The sequence below is a fragment of the Dendrobates tinctorius genome, unplaced genomic scaffold, assembly GCF_039654945.1.
Source record: "Dendrobates tinctorius isolate UK_male_01 unplaced genomic scaffold, ASM3965494v1 ptg000018l, whole genome shotgun sequence".
Classification (NCBI taxonomy): Eukaryota; Metazoa; Chordata; class Amphibia; order Anura; family Dendrobatidae; genus Dendrobates; species Dendrobates tinctorius.
In genome coordinates, this window is record NW_027361686.1 from 18951713 (window position 1) to 18967695 (window position 15983).

The 15983-nt window shown below is 44.5% G+C and overlaps 1 protein-coding gene across 1 annotated transcript; it reads left to right on the top strand.

Moving 5' to 3' along the window:
* Window positions 1-2133: 2133 nt before the first annotated feature.
* Window positions 2134-12299, top strand: RPL28 (ribosomal protein L28). Its single transcript, XM_073566544.1, has 5 exons — window positions 2134-2282; window positions 8633-8723; window positions 10683-10806; window positions 11006-11124; window positions 12171-12299. Exons 1-5 carry the CDS (start codon window positions 2197-2199, stop codon window positions 12258-12260), a joined length of 510 nt encoding a protein of 169 aa, XP_073422645.1. The 5' UTR covers window positions 2134-2196; the 3' UTR covers window positions 12261-12299.
* Window positions 12300-15983: the final 3684 nt, after the last annotated feature.

The following is a 15983-nucleotide window of genomic DNA, read 5'->3' on the forward strand; positions in this document are numbered from 1 at the left end:
ACACTATCACACTATTGTATTGGAAAAAAGAGAAATTAAGCTGCGGTTCGAGAGCCTGGTGTTCCAAAAAAGACAGCAAGGAACCATGCACGAGCACTTGGTCCATCGGAATTGGTAGAATGGTTGATGGCCGAGTAACGCCACCATGATCTTTATATAATTTAGCGGGGATGGGGCCAGTGATGTCTTGAAGTGTTAGGCTATGTGGCCACGTATGCAGAAAAAAACGCACTTCTTCCCAGGAAAAACGTGCGGGTTCTTTTGCGCCTTTTTCTGCGTTTTTGCACGATTTTTGCACGTTTTCCCGCGATTTTAGTGTGCGAAATTCAAGCACTTTCCAAGTGATTTGAAGCATCGCTTGGAATGTGATTGACAGGTTGGTCACACTCGTCAAACAGTGTTTGACGAGTGTGACCAACTTTTTACTATTGAGGCTGCCTATGCGGCATCAGTAGTAAAAGATCTAATGTTAAAAATAATAAAAAAAAATAAAAAATCGGGTTATATTCACCTTCCGGTGTCCCGCCCAGCTTTCCCGGGCCTCAGCGATGCTCCCGTTCCCAGTAATGCTTTGCGAGACCTGTGATGACGTTCTCGCGAGGAATAGGGACCGCTACAGTAATTGTGAGACCGCAACATCATCAAAGGTCTCGCAAAGCATTACTGGGAACGGGAGCATCGCTGAGGCCCGGGAAGACTGCGTGGGACGCCGGAAGGCGAATATAACACCATTTTTTATTTTTTATTCTTTTTTTTACAGGGGTATGGTATCCAGGGCCTGGAGGAGAGTCTCTTCTCCTCCACACAGTGGGTACCAACCGCACATGAGACACTCACTTTGTGCATGGTGGGCACAGCCACATGAGGGAAGTAAGCGGATCTCATGCATTCCTATGTGTGCGGCATTGCGGCAATTCTGCAAAAAGAATGAGCATGCTGCGTTTTTTTTCCGCGATGCGATTCCGCCGCGGAAAAAATCGCAGCATTAGCACAGCATGTGCGGAATGCCATAGGAATGCATCCTCTATGTGTTTTTTGAGTGTTTTTGCCGCTTTTTTGAGGCGAAAATCGCGGCAAAAACTATTAAAAATCGCAACATGTGCACACAGCCTTGAACTTGGTGATAAGGGAAAAGTTGCTCTGTGATATTCTGACTTCCATATTTTAAGAATAGCTAATGTAATCTCATTTGAGACCAATTGATTCAGGTTAATGTAGTCATACAGTAAAGCCAACGATCTCAGGGGGGCAGGAGCTCAATGCTTCTCAATAGGTAACCATAGTTTTTCTGGGGGTTTTCTTATCCAATCAACTACTTTATAATATTTAAAAATACCTGGGGCACCCACGTCTCCTCTAGATCTGGGCAAGTGTGTTGGCATTAATGCGGGGGCGCTTTTTTTCCCAAATAAAGTTAAAAAGGAGTTTAGAGAGGTAATGATTGGGAATGTGGAAATAAGTATAAGGGTGTGTGCACACGCTGAGGATTGTGCTGCGGATTTTTCCGCGCGGATTATGCTAAATCCGTAGGTAAAATGACCAGCATCTTACCTGCGGATTTAGTGCAGATTTCCTGCAGATTTTGTGTGGATTTCGCCTGTGTTTTTACACCTGCAGATTCCTATAATAGAGCAGGTGTAAAACGCTGCGGAATCCGCACAAAGAATTGACATGCTGCGGAAAGGAACCCGCAGAGTTTTTTGTTTTACATAGAATATAATGGTACTGTACACCGCAGGAGAATCTGCTGCCGATCCGCAGATATAAATCCGTAGAGCAATCCGCAGCGTGTGCTCTCAGCCTAAGAACCTTACTGAGATAATGACTTTTGGGTTTTCATTGACTGTAAGCCATAATCATCAACATTAACAGAGATAAACACTTGATATAGATCACTCTGTAATGAATCTATATAATATGAGTTTCACTTTTCGCATTGAACTGAATGCACTGTCTGATGACATTCTAGTTAGTGAGCTGCACCTGTACCATTCATCACATCCAATATCGTTTTTTCTTATTTTTCCATTGCAGCGAGAACCTAGCGGATCATACCACTGTACAGTGTGGGGGGAGCTACTACTAGCAGATCCTACCATTGTATATATGTGTGCGGGGAGGTTAATTAGAGGCTCATTCCATTGTACAGGATGCGGGGGGGACCTACTGGCAGATGAAACCACTGCGTAATACCCAATGAGGGATCGTTGTCTGCGGACAGGAAATAAGGCACGACTCCGCCCCTTCCTCGCCCTTTCCTTCCTGTGGCTCGGCGGAGAGAGGTAACGTGCTGTGGCCGCTGCTGTGATACCGGCTGTAATTTGCCTCAGTTAGGGGGAAGCGGCGCCGGAGTGTTCCCGTACCCGCGCTGTGTGGCTGCAGGAGTGGATGGCGCGGTCTCACGGTGTCTCCTACGTGGGCTGTAGCCGCTGAGGCCGCGTGTGCGAGGCGGGGTTAGGCCCTGGTGCCGCCGCTTGGTGTCAGTGACACTGCGCACACAGCCGGCCCAGGTGTTACATCCGCCCGTGGTGCACGGCCTGCTCCGGCGGCGGTCAGTCAGTGCTCGGCCCGGTGTAGAGGCGGGACAGTCCTGTATAGGAGCTGTCATCACCACATAGACCTGGTGCGACTCTGTGATTGCAGCAGGACGTGTGCGGCACTGATGGATCCTGTGTGTGTATATGGCGCCTTGTCTGTGTAAATATGGTGCCATGTCCTGTCTGTACGTGTATAGGGTGCTGCCTGTGTGTAGGTATAGGGTGCCGGTGTCACTGACTCCCCATTTTCCCTGACTTCTCTCCGACCCACAGCCCTGCCTTACTCCTGATAATGTACACATAAAGTGCAGCACAGATTCATCTCCACTAATAACACTGACCCCACAGCACTGGTCACTACTGAGCCTGTACATAAAGTTCAGCACAGATTCATCTCCACTAAAAGCCCAGATCCTTAGATCAGGAACAGAACAGACATTTATAGGACATTTCATAACTCCGACCCCACAGCACTGGTCACTACTGAGCCTGTACATAAAGTGCAGTACAGATTCATCTCAACTAAAAGCCCAGATCCTTAGATCAGGAACAGGACAGACATTTATAGGACATTTCATAACTCCGACCCCACAGCACTGGTCACTACTGAGCCTGTACATAAAGTTCAGCACAGATTCATCTCCACTAAAAGCCCAGATCCTTAGATCAGGAACAGAGCAGACATTTATAGGACATTTCATAACCCCACAGCACTGGTCACTACTGAGCCTGTACATAAAGTTCAGCACAGATTCATCTCCACTAAAAGCCCAGATCCTTAGATCAGGAACAGAACAGACATTTATAGGACATTCCATAACCCCACAGCACTGGTCACTACTGAGCCTGTACATAAAGTTCAGCACAGATTCATCTCCACTAAAAGCCCAGATCCTTAGATCAGGAACATGACAGACATTTATAGGACATTTCATAACTCCGACCCCACAGCACTGGTCACTACTGAGCCTGTACATAAAGTGCAGCACAGATTCATCTCCACTAAAAGCCCAGATCCTTAGATCAGGAACAGAACAGACATTTATAGGACATTTCATAACTCCACAGCACTGGTCACTACTGAGCCTGTACATAAAGAGCAGCACAGATTCATCTCCACTAATAACACTGACCTCACAGCACTGGTCACTACTGAGCCTGTACATAAAGTGCAGCACAGATTCATCTCCACTAAAAGCCCAGATCCTTAGATCAGGAACAGGACAGACATTTATAGGACATTTCATAACTCCACAGCACTGGTCACTACTGAGCCTGTACATAAAGAGCAGCACAGATTCATCTCCACTAATAACACTGACCCCACAGCACTGGTCACTACTGAGCCTGTACATAAAGTTCAGCACAGATTCATCTCCACTAAAAGCCCAGATCCTTAGATCAGGAACAGAACAGACATTTCATAACTCCGACCCCACAGCACTGGTCACTACTGAGCCTGTACATTTCATCTCCACTAAAAGCCCAGATCCTTAGATCAGGAACAGAACAGACATTTCATAACTCCGACCCCACAGCACTGGTCACTACTGAGCCTGTACATAAAGTGCAGCACAGATTCATCTCCACTAAAAGCCCAGATCCTTAGATCAGGAACAGAACAGACATTTATAGGACATTTCATAACACTGACCCCACAGCACTGGTCACTACTGAGCCTGTACATAAAGTTCAGCACAGATTCATCTCCACTAAAAGCTCAGATCCTTAGATCAGGAACAGACATTTATAGGACATTTCATAACTCCGACCCCACAGCACGGGTCACTACTGAGTCTGTACATAAAGTGCAGCACAGATTCATCTCCACCAAAAGCCCAGATCCTTCGATCAGGAACAGAACAGACATTTATAAGACATTTCATAACACTGAGCCCACAGCACTGGTCACTACTGAGCCTGTACATAAAGAGCAGCACAGATTCATCTCCACTAAAAGCCCAGATCCTTAGATCAGGAACAGAACAGACATTTATAGGACATTTCATAACTCCGACCCCACAGCACTGGTCACTACTGAGCCTGTACATAAAGTGCAGCACAGATTCATCTCCACTAAAAGCCCAGATCCTTAGATCAGGAACAGAACAGACATTTCATAACTCCGACCCCACAGCACTGGTCACTACTGAGCCTGTACATAAAGTGCAGCACAGATTCATCTCCACTAAAAGCCCAGATCCTTAGATCAGGAACAGAACAGACATTTCATAACTCCGACCCCACAGCACTGGTCACTACTGAGCCTGTACATAAAGTGCAGCACAGATTCATCTCCACTAAAAGCCCAGATCCTTAGATCAGGAACAGAACAGACATTTATAGGACATTTCATAACTCCACAGCGCTGGTCACTGCTGAGCCTGTACATAAAGTGCAGCACAGATTCATCTCTACTAAAAGCCCAGATCCTTAGATCAGGAACAGAACAGACATTTCATAACTCCGACCCCACAGCACTGGTCACTACTGAGCCTGTACATTTCATCTCCACTAAAAGCCCAGATCCTTAGATCAGGAACAGAACAGACATTTCATAACTCCGACCCCACAGCACTGGTCACTACTGAGCCTGTACATAAAGTGCAGCACAGATTCATCTCCACTAAAAGCCCAGATCCTTAGATCAGGAACAGAACAGACATTTATAGGACATTTCATAACACTGACCCCACAGCACTGGTCACTACTGAGCCTGTACATAAAGTTCAGCACAGATTCATCTCCACTAAAAGCTCAGATCCTTAGATCAGGAACAGACATTTATAGGACATTTCATAACTCCGACCCCACAGCACGGGTCACTACTGAGTCTGTACATAAAGTGCAGCACAGATTCATCTCCACCAAAAGCCCAGATCCTTCGATCAGGAACAGAACAGACATTTATAGGACATTTCATAACACTGAGCCCACAGCACTGGTCACTACTGAGCCTGTACATAAAGAGCAGCACAGATTCATCTCCACTAAAAGCCCAGATCCTTAGATCAGGAACAGAACAGACATTTATAGGACATTTCATAACTCCGACCCCACAGCACTGGTCACTACTGAGCCTGTACATAAAGAGCAGCACAGATTCATCTCCACTAAAAGCCCAGATCCTTAGATCAGGAACAGAACAGACATTTATAGGACATTTCATAACTCCACAGCACTGGTCACTACTGAGCCTGTACATAAAGTGCAGCACAGATTCATCTCCACTAAAAGCCCAGATCCTTAGATCAGGAACAGAACAGACATTTATAGGACATTTCAGAACTCCACAGCACTGGTCACTACTGAGCCTGTACATAAAGTGCAGCACAGATTCATCTCTACTAAAAGCCCAGATCCTTAGATCAGGAACAGACATTTATAGGACATTTCAAAACTCTGACCCCACAGCACTGGTCACTACTGAGCCTGTACAAAAAGTGCAGCACAGATTCATCTCCAATAAAAGCCCAGATCCTTCGATCAGGAACAGAACAGACATTTATAGGACATTTCATAACACTGACCCCACAGCACTGGTCACTACTGAGCCTGTACATAAAGAGCAGCACAGATTCATCTCCACTAAAAGCCCAGATCCTTAGATCAGGAACAGAACAGACATTTATAGGACATTTCATAACTCCGACCCCACAGCACTGGTCACTACTGAGCCTGTACATAAAGAGCAGCACAGATTCATCTCCACTAAAAGCCCAGATCCTTAGATCAGGAACAGAACAGACATTTATAGGACATTTCATAACTCCACAGCACTGGTCACTACTGAGCCTGTACATAAAGAGCAGCACAGATTCATCTCCACTAAAAGCCCAGATCATTAGATCAGGAACAGGACAGACATTTATAGGACATTTCATAACTCTGACCCCACAGCACTGGTCACTACTGAGCCTGTACATAAAGTGCAGCACAGATTCATCTCTACTAAAAGCCCAGATCCTTAGATCAGGAACAGACATTTATAGGACATTTCATAACTCTGACCCCACAGCCCTGGTCACTACTGAGCCAGTACATAAAGTTCAGCACAGATTCATCTCCACTAAAAGCTCAGATCCTTAGATCAGGAACAGACATTTATAGGACATTTCATAACTCCGACCCCACAGCACGGGTCACTACTGAGTCTGTACATAAAGTGCAGCACAGATTCATCTCCACTAAAAGCCCAGATCCTTAGATCAGGAACAGAACAGACATTTATAGGACATTTCATAACTCTACAGCACTGGTCACTACTGAGCCTGTACATAAAGTGCAGCACAGATTCATCTCCACTAAAAGCTTAGATCAGGAACAGAACAGACATTTATAGGACATTTCATAACTCCGACCCCACAGCACGGGTCACTACTGAGCCTGTACATAAAGTGCAGCACAGATTCATCTCCACTAAAAGCCCAGATCCTTAGATCAGGAACAGAACAGACATTTATAGGACATTTCATAACTCCGACCCCACAGCACTGGTCACTACTGAGCCTGTACATAAAGTGCAGCACAGATTCATCTCCACTAAAAGCCCAGATCCTTAGATCAGGAACAGAACAGACATCTATAGGACATTTCATAACCCCAGAGCACTGGTCACTACTGAGCCTGTACATAATGTGCAGCACATATTCATCTCCACTAAAAGCCCAGACCCTTAGATCAGGAACAGAACAGACATTAAGGCCGGGGTCACACTAACCGACGCAAAATACGGTCAGTATTTTACATGCGTAATACGGATGAATGGCCCCTAAACAGTGCTCCATATGTCATCCGTAATCAAGGTGTGGTCGCGTATTTTGCGCATGTAGGCATCCGTATGGCGAGATTTTCTCGCAGGCTTGCAAAATGGACATATAATGGAGCCCTATGACAGGGTTTCTAAACAGAAACCAAAGAATAGATATAGACACATAGAATGCATATATATAGAATACATATATCTGTCTATGTCTATTTCTTTCTTTATTAAACCTGTCAGTGTGAGTTTACTGTATAGCGCACTGATTTGCCGGCTTTGCTAAAAGACACCGGGTGCATATTTCTCGCAAGTCATGTGTGGTCCGTGTGTAATCCTTATTTTTTGCGCACCCATAGACTTGCATTGGCGTACTACGGCCGTAGTACGCTGACAATCGCAGCATGCTGCGATTGGCAAGGAGCCTAGAATACGGATGAGAAATATACGGCTGGTGTGAGGGACCCCATAGAGAATCATTGGTCCGTGTCTAATGCGTGCTTTTAGCGCCTCTCACTCGGCCGTATTCCTTGCCAGTGTGACCCCGGCCTTATAGGACATTTCATAACTCCACAGCACTAGTCACTACTGAGCCTGTACATAAAGTGCAGCACAGATTCATCTCCACTAAAAGCCCAGATCCTTAGATCAGGAACAGACATTTATAGGACATTTCATAACTCCATCCCCACAGCACTGGTCACTACTGAGCCTGTACATAAAGTGCAGCACAGATTCATCTCCACTAAAAGCTTAGATCCAGAACAGACATTTATAGGATATTTTCCAAATTATGAAAACCTTTACAGCACATCCTACATTGTACTACTCGCACCAATTTACTATATATTTTAGGAGTTGGTCCGTTTTATAGCGACTTCAGCTCCACAGCCCTGCTTCTAAGGATGGCAGGTGCAGCGGGCAGTAGCTAGATGCTGTTTTCTCATGATAGATGAAGGATTATTTCTGGCATCTATCTACCATGCTTGTAAGATTCCTGTGGGCCTATGCTTTGTGTGTAGCGCTCACATAGGTTCTTTGCCAGACCAGAGCACTTATGAACCTCTTAATACCTGTCATCCCTTGCTGCTCTCCTTATTAGTTGGCCCCTCAATGTCATTACATTGTGACACAATGTCTACTGGCCCTTCTAATCAGAAGAGCCGCAGGGCTCTTGTGTGGTGGCCATGGACTACTGACATGGCCACTGGACCAGGGTTATGGATGTCTTTGTGTTCAGCTCTTGTTCTCTGTCCTGTTTCATGTAGACATCACAAATGCCTATTTGTTATGGAAACTCGGGTTTGTATATTGACATGTAATGTTTGTGTTGCAGGTACTTAACAATGTCAGCTCACTTGCAGTGGATGGTTATAAGGAACTGCTCTAGTTTCCTAATTAAGAGAAACAAGCAAGTCTACAGCACTGTGAGTATGACAGAGAGTGGCGTTAACGAACCCGCGTGCACCAAAACTAATTTGAAGGGAAGCTGGATACTATCCCAAGTCATTATCTAATCAGGTCTCTAAAAGGGGATCTGTCACCTAATTTTACAATATTTGCTTGCTGTATACGTTGGCCCTAATTCAGATATCCATGATATTTCTTGGAAAAACATGTTTTGGTTCCGCGTTTCATCGTTGAGTCAATTTTTGCCATCAGTGTTTCTGAAAAATTAGTGATTTTTATGTATGGGGTAAAAGTGTCTCCTATACATAGAATGCTAATCACGGATAGCTCGCTGACTCATCCGTTTGACAGTGACTTGCATCAATCACATCTCTGGTATTTTTGTGGCTCACTTGGTTCACAAACAACCCCTTAGCTTTAGTGGGTATATGTTGTGTTCATGGAATTTAAGGATAATACATGTATGTGACCACAGTCGTCTGAATGACACTTAGATAAACAAAGCGTAAACCTGCTGGTGTACTTAGTGTGAGATTTGATGTTAGATTGACTGCATATTTTTTAAATATAAAAATAGCATTTTATAAGGCTGTGTGCACACGTTGCGGATTCTGCTGCGTTTCCGCAGCGGTTTTGGCCCTGCGGAAACGCAGCAGTTCCGCTGACCATGTACAGTACAATGAAACCCTATAGGGTTTCAAAAACGCTGTGCTGACGGTGTGGAATTTTCCGCGCGGTTTTGCTGCGGTTTACAAACCGCAGCATGTCAATTGTTTGTGCAGATTCCGCAGCGGTTTCATACCTTTACCATAGTAGAGGTGCAAAACCGCAGACCAAATCGCAAGAAAACCGCAGGTCACTTTACCTGCGGTTTTACCTGTGTTTCCGCACGGAAAAATCCGCAGCGGAATCCGCAATGTGTGCACATAGCTTAAGTCATGGAAAGCTCTCATACAGGATTCTTAATGCATTCTTGGAATGATCAAGTAAGTGCACCGGGACCATCAAGTCTGTAAACTCTAGATTATATGTATTGTGAAATCTGGTGACAGATCCACTTGCCCTGAAACTGGACCAAGTGGGAGGAAACTGATGTTTCTGACCCATTTGCACCACAATCTTTTCAGAAGCCTCTAGACAGTGAAAAATGACCTAGCCAGACTTAATAGACTTCCATGTGGGATTAGGGAACAGCCAAGTGCACGATTACTCTGTTGAAGCAATACATTTGGGTAGAATAGCTCCACGTTATCACATGCCACTTACCTGCTTTTTAAGTGTGAAATCCAGCAGAGAAAAAGCCTTTATTAAACCTTTATTCACCTTCACCCATGCCCTAAAGTTAGCGACAATATAGTCCTTCACCTAGGGGGTGAGAGGCTTATGGTGCTGTTTGCCATTTCAAACCTTGTTGCATTGTACAAAAACTCCTCTTTTTTTTGTCTGCACCAATTATGCAACAGCAATCTGTTTCTTGCAATTTTGCAGCACCTTATTTGTTCAGTTTTTTTAAGCTTTTTTTTTTTTTTTTTTTTTTTTTTACTTTCTAGCCCATTTGGAGTTTTTCACTTTTTTTTCAGGCACCTCATAAGTTAGGAGAGTGAAAAATGCACATTTCAGTAGCGTCTATAAACACATAGTTGTCATGGAATCACATCCGCTTTTTCATGAACGTTGAATGAACGCAACATAAGGCATGCGTTTACGTATGAACATGGCCTTACAAAAGGCGTTCACAATCTCAGAAGAGGATTTGGTCCCATCCTGGGCACTAAATATACCTGTCCTTTGTGCAGAACCTAGGATTGATGTATGTTGTCTTTAGGTATTAACATTTCCTATAATCTAAACACTCAAACCATAATTGGTGGTTCTCAGCATTTGCAATTCACTGTGTAAATTGTGTAAATTTCTATTAGTAGTCTTAAGATTATTCACTCTCTCCCCTCTCTTCTTGCCTTTCTTGGCTTGTATAGGAGCCCAACAACCTGAAGTCGAAAAATTCTTTTCGTTACAATGGACTTATCCACAGAAAAACAGTCGGCATTGAGCCTGCTTCTGATGGAAAGGGTATTGTTGTCGTCCTGAAGAAGCGTGCAGGTAAGTTTCTGGAGGGATCAGTGTATTTGTGATATTAGTATTTACATGAGTATTACTGATCTGCACTAAAATCCTGCTTGACACTGTGCAGTACAACTAGGTGACTCATTTTAGTGTCCACTTCAGTTATTCCATCTACCGTTGTGTTATATAAATGCACATTATACATTTCATACTTAAGTCTGTTATTTTTTTATAGGGCAACGTAAACCTGTTACATCATATGAAAAAATCACCATCAACAAGAACTCACGTGCCACACTTAGCAGTGTGCGCCACCTTATCGGCAAGAATAAGTACAGGAAAGATCTCCGTATGGTAGGTGAATCACTTTGCTTGCTATTATGTCATCTTGACTCTATGATAAAGGGAACCTGTCACCTGTTTTGGCCACTGTAAGATACGGCCACTGCTTTTCAGGGCTGATATACTGCATTCTGTAATGCTGTAGAAAACCCCCCATCCGACCTGCAAGATAAGGCCTGTTTCACACTTCCGTTTTTGTGTCCGCCAAATTTATCCGTTTCCGTTTTTTTGACGGAAACTGATGCAAACGGATCCGTTTTTAAAAAAAGGATCCGTTTTTTTGACGCATCCGCGGTAACCACTAATGGAAGTCTATGGGACAAAAAAACGGATCCTGCAAAAAAATGGCGGATCCGTTTTTTTACGGAAACCAACGGATTTTGACGGGTTTGAAAAAACGGAAGTGTGAAACAGGCCTAAGAAAAATAAGTTTTATTATACTCAACCAGGGGGCGGTCCGGTCTGATTGGTGTCACAGGTCTGGGGCCTCCCATCTTGCGACGCTGCTCTTCTGCTTGCTTCATGGCTCCCCTGCATCATGCTCCTGTGCAGGTGGACTTATCTGACCTGTTGAATTCTTGCAGTGCGCAGGCACTGGTTCACTCTGACCTTTCCTGGCGCTTGCGCACTGCAGTACTTTGCTCTGCCCTGAACCAGACAGAGCAGTACATCTGAGCAGGTGCGCGATGCAGTGGAGCCTGTGAAGCAAGCAGGAAGGCGGCAATGCAAGAAAATGGGAGGCGACGGTTCCGACCTTGCGACACCCATCGGACTGGAATTATATATATTATAGAATGCTGTAGATAATCCCTGAAAGGCAGTGGCAGCATCTTATAGCGGCCAACACAGCTGACAAGTTCGCTTTAAGGGGTTCTTCAGTCCCTTTCTCCTGGTTTTGACATTGTGCATGAGGTGGATCTGCAGCCACATGACTGAAACATTTACCAGACAACTTTCCAATTTGCAGCAAATGCCTGTCTTATTAGTTCAAATAAATTGATGAGGTCAGCAGCTGTCCTGGATTTGCTTTCAGTAATCTTTTTTGTGATTCTTCTTAGCCTGCACTTCGTCGTGCTAGCGCCATCTTGAAGAGTCAGAAGCCAGTTGTGGTGAAGAAGAAACGTACCCGGGCTGCTAAAACTGCATAAAGTTCCTGCAAACTGTTTAATAAAAGAAATGAACACACACTAGCATCCATTTTAGTATTTTATTTTCCTGTTGATCATTTTTGTAAACCAGATAGAGGAAGAGGTTCTTCATAAGAAAATGTTAAAACCCTGGCTGGCTCTTTCTTTGGCCACAATGGAAAGTGACATCTCTTCCACTTAGAAATCTGACTTGTTAGGTGATTGGAAACCAATGTGGGTGGGGTTATTTCTCTGCTGCTCACAGTGCCCCATCATTTTATCTGCCAAATTGGCTTTTTACCCTTAGGATATAGATAATCAAAGTATCATTCACTACAAAAAAAAACTTGCTATGGGTAGTGACAGAACTCTGTTCTAGGAGCTGACTCATTTTTTTTTTTTTTTTTGTATGGTCTGATGTTGTAACGGCTGTGGTCGGGATTTGGCGACAGAAGTGAGGGGCTAAAGATATCTTGGTAGCATTCTGAAGTCATCAGGTGATGACAAGAGATGGGATCTATCTTGGCTCCAGTTGATATCTGTTTGGGAATACTGGGTTGATAAGGTGCATGAAGGGCCCAGGCCTGTGCAGCTAAGTGGGAGTTTCTCTTCCACAGTTCATTTTAACCCTAGTTGAGCTCTGAGTAGGGGTCCACCTTGTTACTGGTGGGTTACTTATGCAATTTTGTCCCCAACTATTAACCCCACTTGCTATTTTTTTAAAAAAAATGTTTATATTTATACATTGATACATAAGCTAAAAATGACTGGGATCAAGTTCAAACTTCAAGTCAATTGTGCATTTTCTGACCCGAAAGTATTTCGAGCCCACAGTGCCATGTTATAAGAGAACCATTTGCCTTTCCTCGACACGTATCATATGCCACCTGGTTCTTTTACATTTATGGCACAATAATCGTGCCAACTGACTTGAAGAGGTGTTGCAATCATCAATGGTTGTCTGTGATATATCATAGTTGATACCCTGCAGTAACTCCTCTCTGTCTGCTAGAGCCAAGCCTGGGTGTAAAACCCCTCTGCCACTGTTAACAGCGGCATCAATCTGCTTACAGAAGAAGGAAGCTTACTCGGCAAAGCAATGACCCCAGGCTGAAAGATGGCCTCGGAGTCACGCGGGTGAGCAGGACCTGACTTGTCTCCTTCCTTTGTTTGACACCCCTAATGTCCTGCAATGCAAAAACATTGCAGAGTATTAGATCTTCATTTTGAGCAGGGAAAGTTGATGTCTCCTACTGGAACTAATAAATAATAAACTTTCTAAAATGTGAAAAAAGTGCAAATCTGAACAAAAAATGCAACAAAGAAAAAGTCAGAGGGGGAAAACAGCACGTTTGGTATGACCATGTTGGAATGAAACAATATATAACTAATAACTTGTTTGAAAACGGGGGGGGGGTGTTTGTCCTTGACAAATGTATCTTTCATCATACAAACATACAAATCATACAATGTGATAAAAACATATACAAAAAAGATGGTACCAATAAAACATCTTGTCCTGCACAAAAACAAGCCCTCCTATAGCTCTGTCGACAAAGGGATTTTACAGAGCCCATGATGGCACCACCTGGACAGGAAACCTACTGAATAAAAAGGCTACCTCTTCACATCAGTTTGGTTCTAGAACATGAGAGGACCTCCAGACAGTTAACACAAACATTACCAAATACATTTTTCTTTATTTTCAAAGCGGGGAAGGAATATAAGGGTGCTGTCATGGGCTCTGTAAAATCCCAGTAACTTAGACTTTTTTTTCCCCTTCTTCCATGACAGCACTACCTGAGAGATTTATATAGATCAAAGCACCCTAAGGAGGGATCACCACTTATAAACACCTTCCTCCGAAAGGTCAAGTCAGCAGAGGAGGAGAGCTTGAGACGATAGTGTCTATAGAAAGTAGAAGGGGAAGTCCATGTGGCCGCCTTACATATTTCTTTGAAGGACACCTCTGCTCTCTAGGCCCAGGAGGTCACCACAGCCCCCGTGTAATGGGCCCTCAGATCTCCAGGCACTGAACTTTCGATAGAGGTGTAGGCTAAGCTAATGGCGCCCCTTATCCATCTAGCTTTAGTTCCCCTTGTAACACTACACCCTTTCCTGTTCCCCTGGAAAGATACAAATAAGGCCTTGTCCTTTCTGTCTTGCCTTGTCCCGTCTAGGTAATAAGAGCCCTCCTGACCTCTAATGTGTGTAGTCGGTGTTCTTTAGACTTTGGTTCACTGAAGAAGGAGGGAAGAACTACTATGGAACTTGGCGGCTACCTTGGGGAGATATGCTGGATCAGGCCTCAACACCCACCCTAGAGTCTAGCACCTGCATAAACGGATGATAAATGGATAGGGCCCGCAAATCACTAACCCTACGTGCCGATGTTAAGGGCCTGTCACACAAAGCAATATCGCTATAACGTCACTGGTTTTTGTGACGTTATAGCGATATTGCTAGCGATATCGCTATGTCTGATACCTCCGACCGCTCCCCCGCTGGTTATCGCTGATTGTGCAAGAACGTCCTGGACCGTTTCTCGTCGTCAGCTTCCTGCTGTGACGACGAGCGACGCGGGTGGCAGGACGTCAGGATCGCCTCGTCTGACAAGTAAGTAAGCGACCCCCGACCCCTGCGATGTCGCTGGTGAGATCTGCCTGTGTGGCAGCTCATTACCGACCACTTAGCGATGTACCAGCGATCCTGACCGCATCATCGCTGGTACATCGCTAAGTGTGACTACCTTTAGGGCTACTGGAATCACAGTCTTCAGTATCTTATCTGGTACCTCATGTAAGGGTTCAAAGGGTGACCTAGACAATGCTTCCTTTCGCGCTCCCGTCCCTCACTATCGCATCTGATATTGGGAGCGACCATGGGATGCCACGAGACAGATTTTCTGGACTTAACCACCAGGTCATGGAGTTTAGGGCTTCTTGAGAGAGTATAAGCTTTCCCTCTAGACGACCAGATAGCCTTCCTTCCCCCTCTAGGATTTCCTGCTGCAACCCCCTGGAATGGCATTGGGCCCACTGTACCGCTGGAATGCATGATGTCATAGATCCTAGAAGGGACATGGCCTTCCTCAGGGATAAGATCGGTTTGGATAGGACAGTTGAGATTACGGATATAATCTTGTTTTTCTTCTCTGGGAGGAAACAGCTGTTTCTCTGAGTCTATGATAAGCCCTAAGAAGTATTGAACCTTTGGGGGATGGAGCCTTGATTTTTCCATATTTATCATTCAACCCAGATTGGACATGGCGCTCTGGATGAAATTTAGCTGTGCACTGCATTCCTGCTCTGTCCTGCCGATCACAAGGAAGTTGTCCAAGTATGGCACCACTAATACATTCCCTTAAGTGTGCCGTCACCTCCAGAATAATCTTGGTGAAGATTCTTGGGGCCAAGGACAGGCTGAAGGGTAGCGCTCTGTACTGAAAATGTTTTGGCTGCCCTCTCACATGCACCTCTACCATTAGGAATTGCTGGTGTTCTTGGTGGATGGGGACATGATAGTATGCCTTTTTTAGGTCTAAGACACTCATAACAGCCTGGAAATAAGATCTTGATTGCTGTTTTTATGGACTCCATCTTGAATGGTCTGTAGACTAATAATCTGTTGAGGCCTCTCAGGTTGATTATAGTCCTGTATGAAAGGTCTGACTTTATCAGAAAAGGGGGAATAAAATCCCCTCCACTGCTGTTGAGCAGTTACTTCTACCAGTACCCTCTTCTG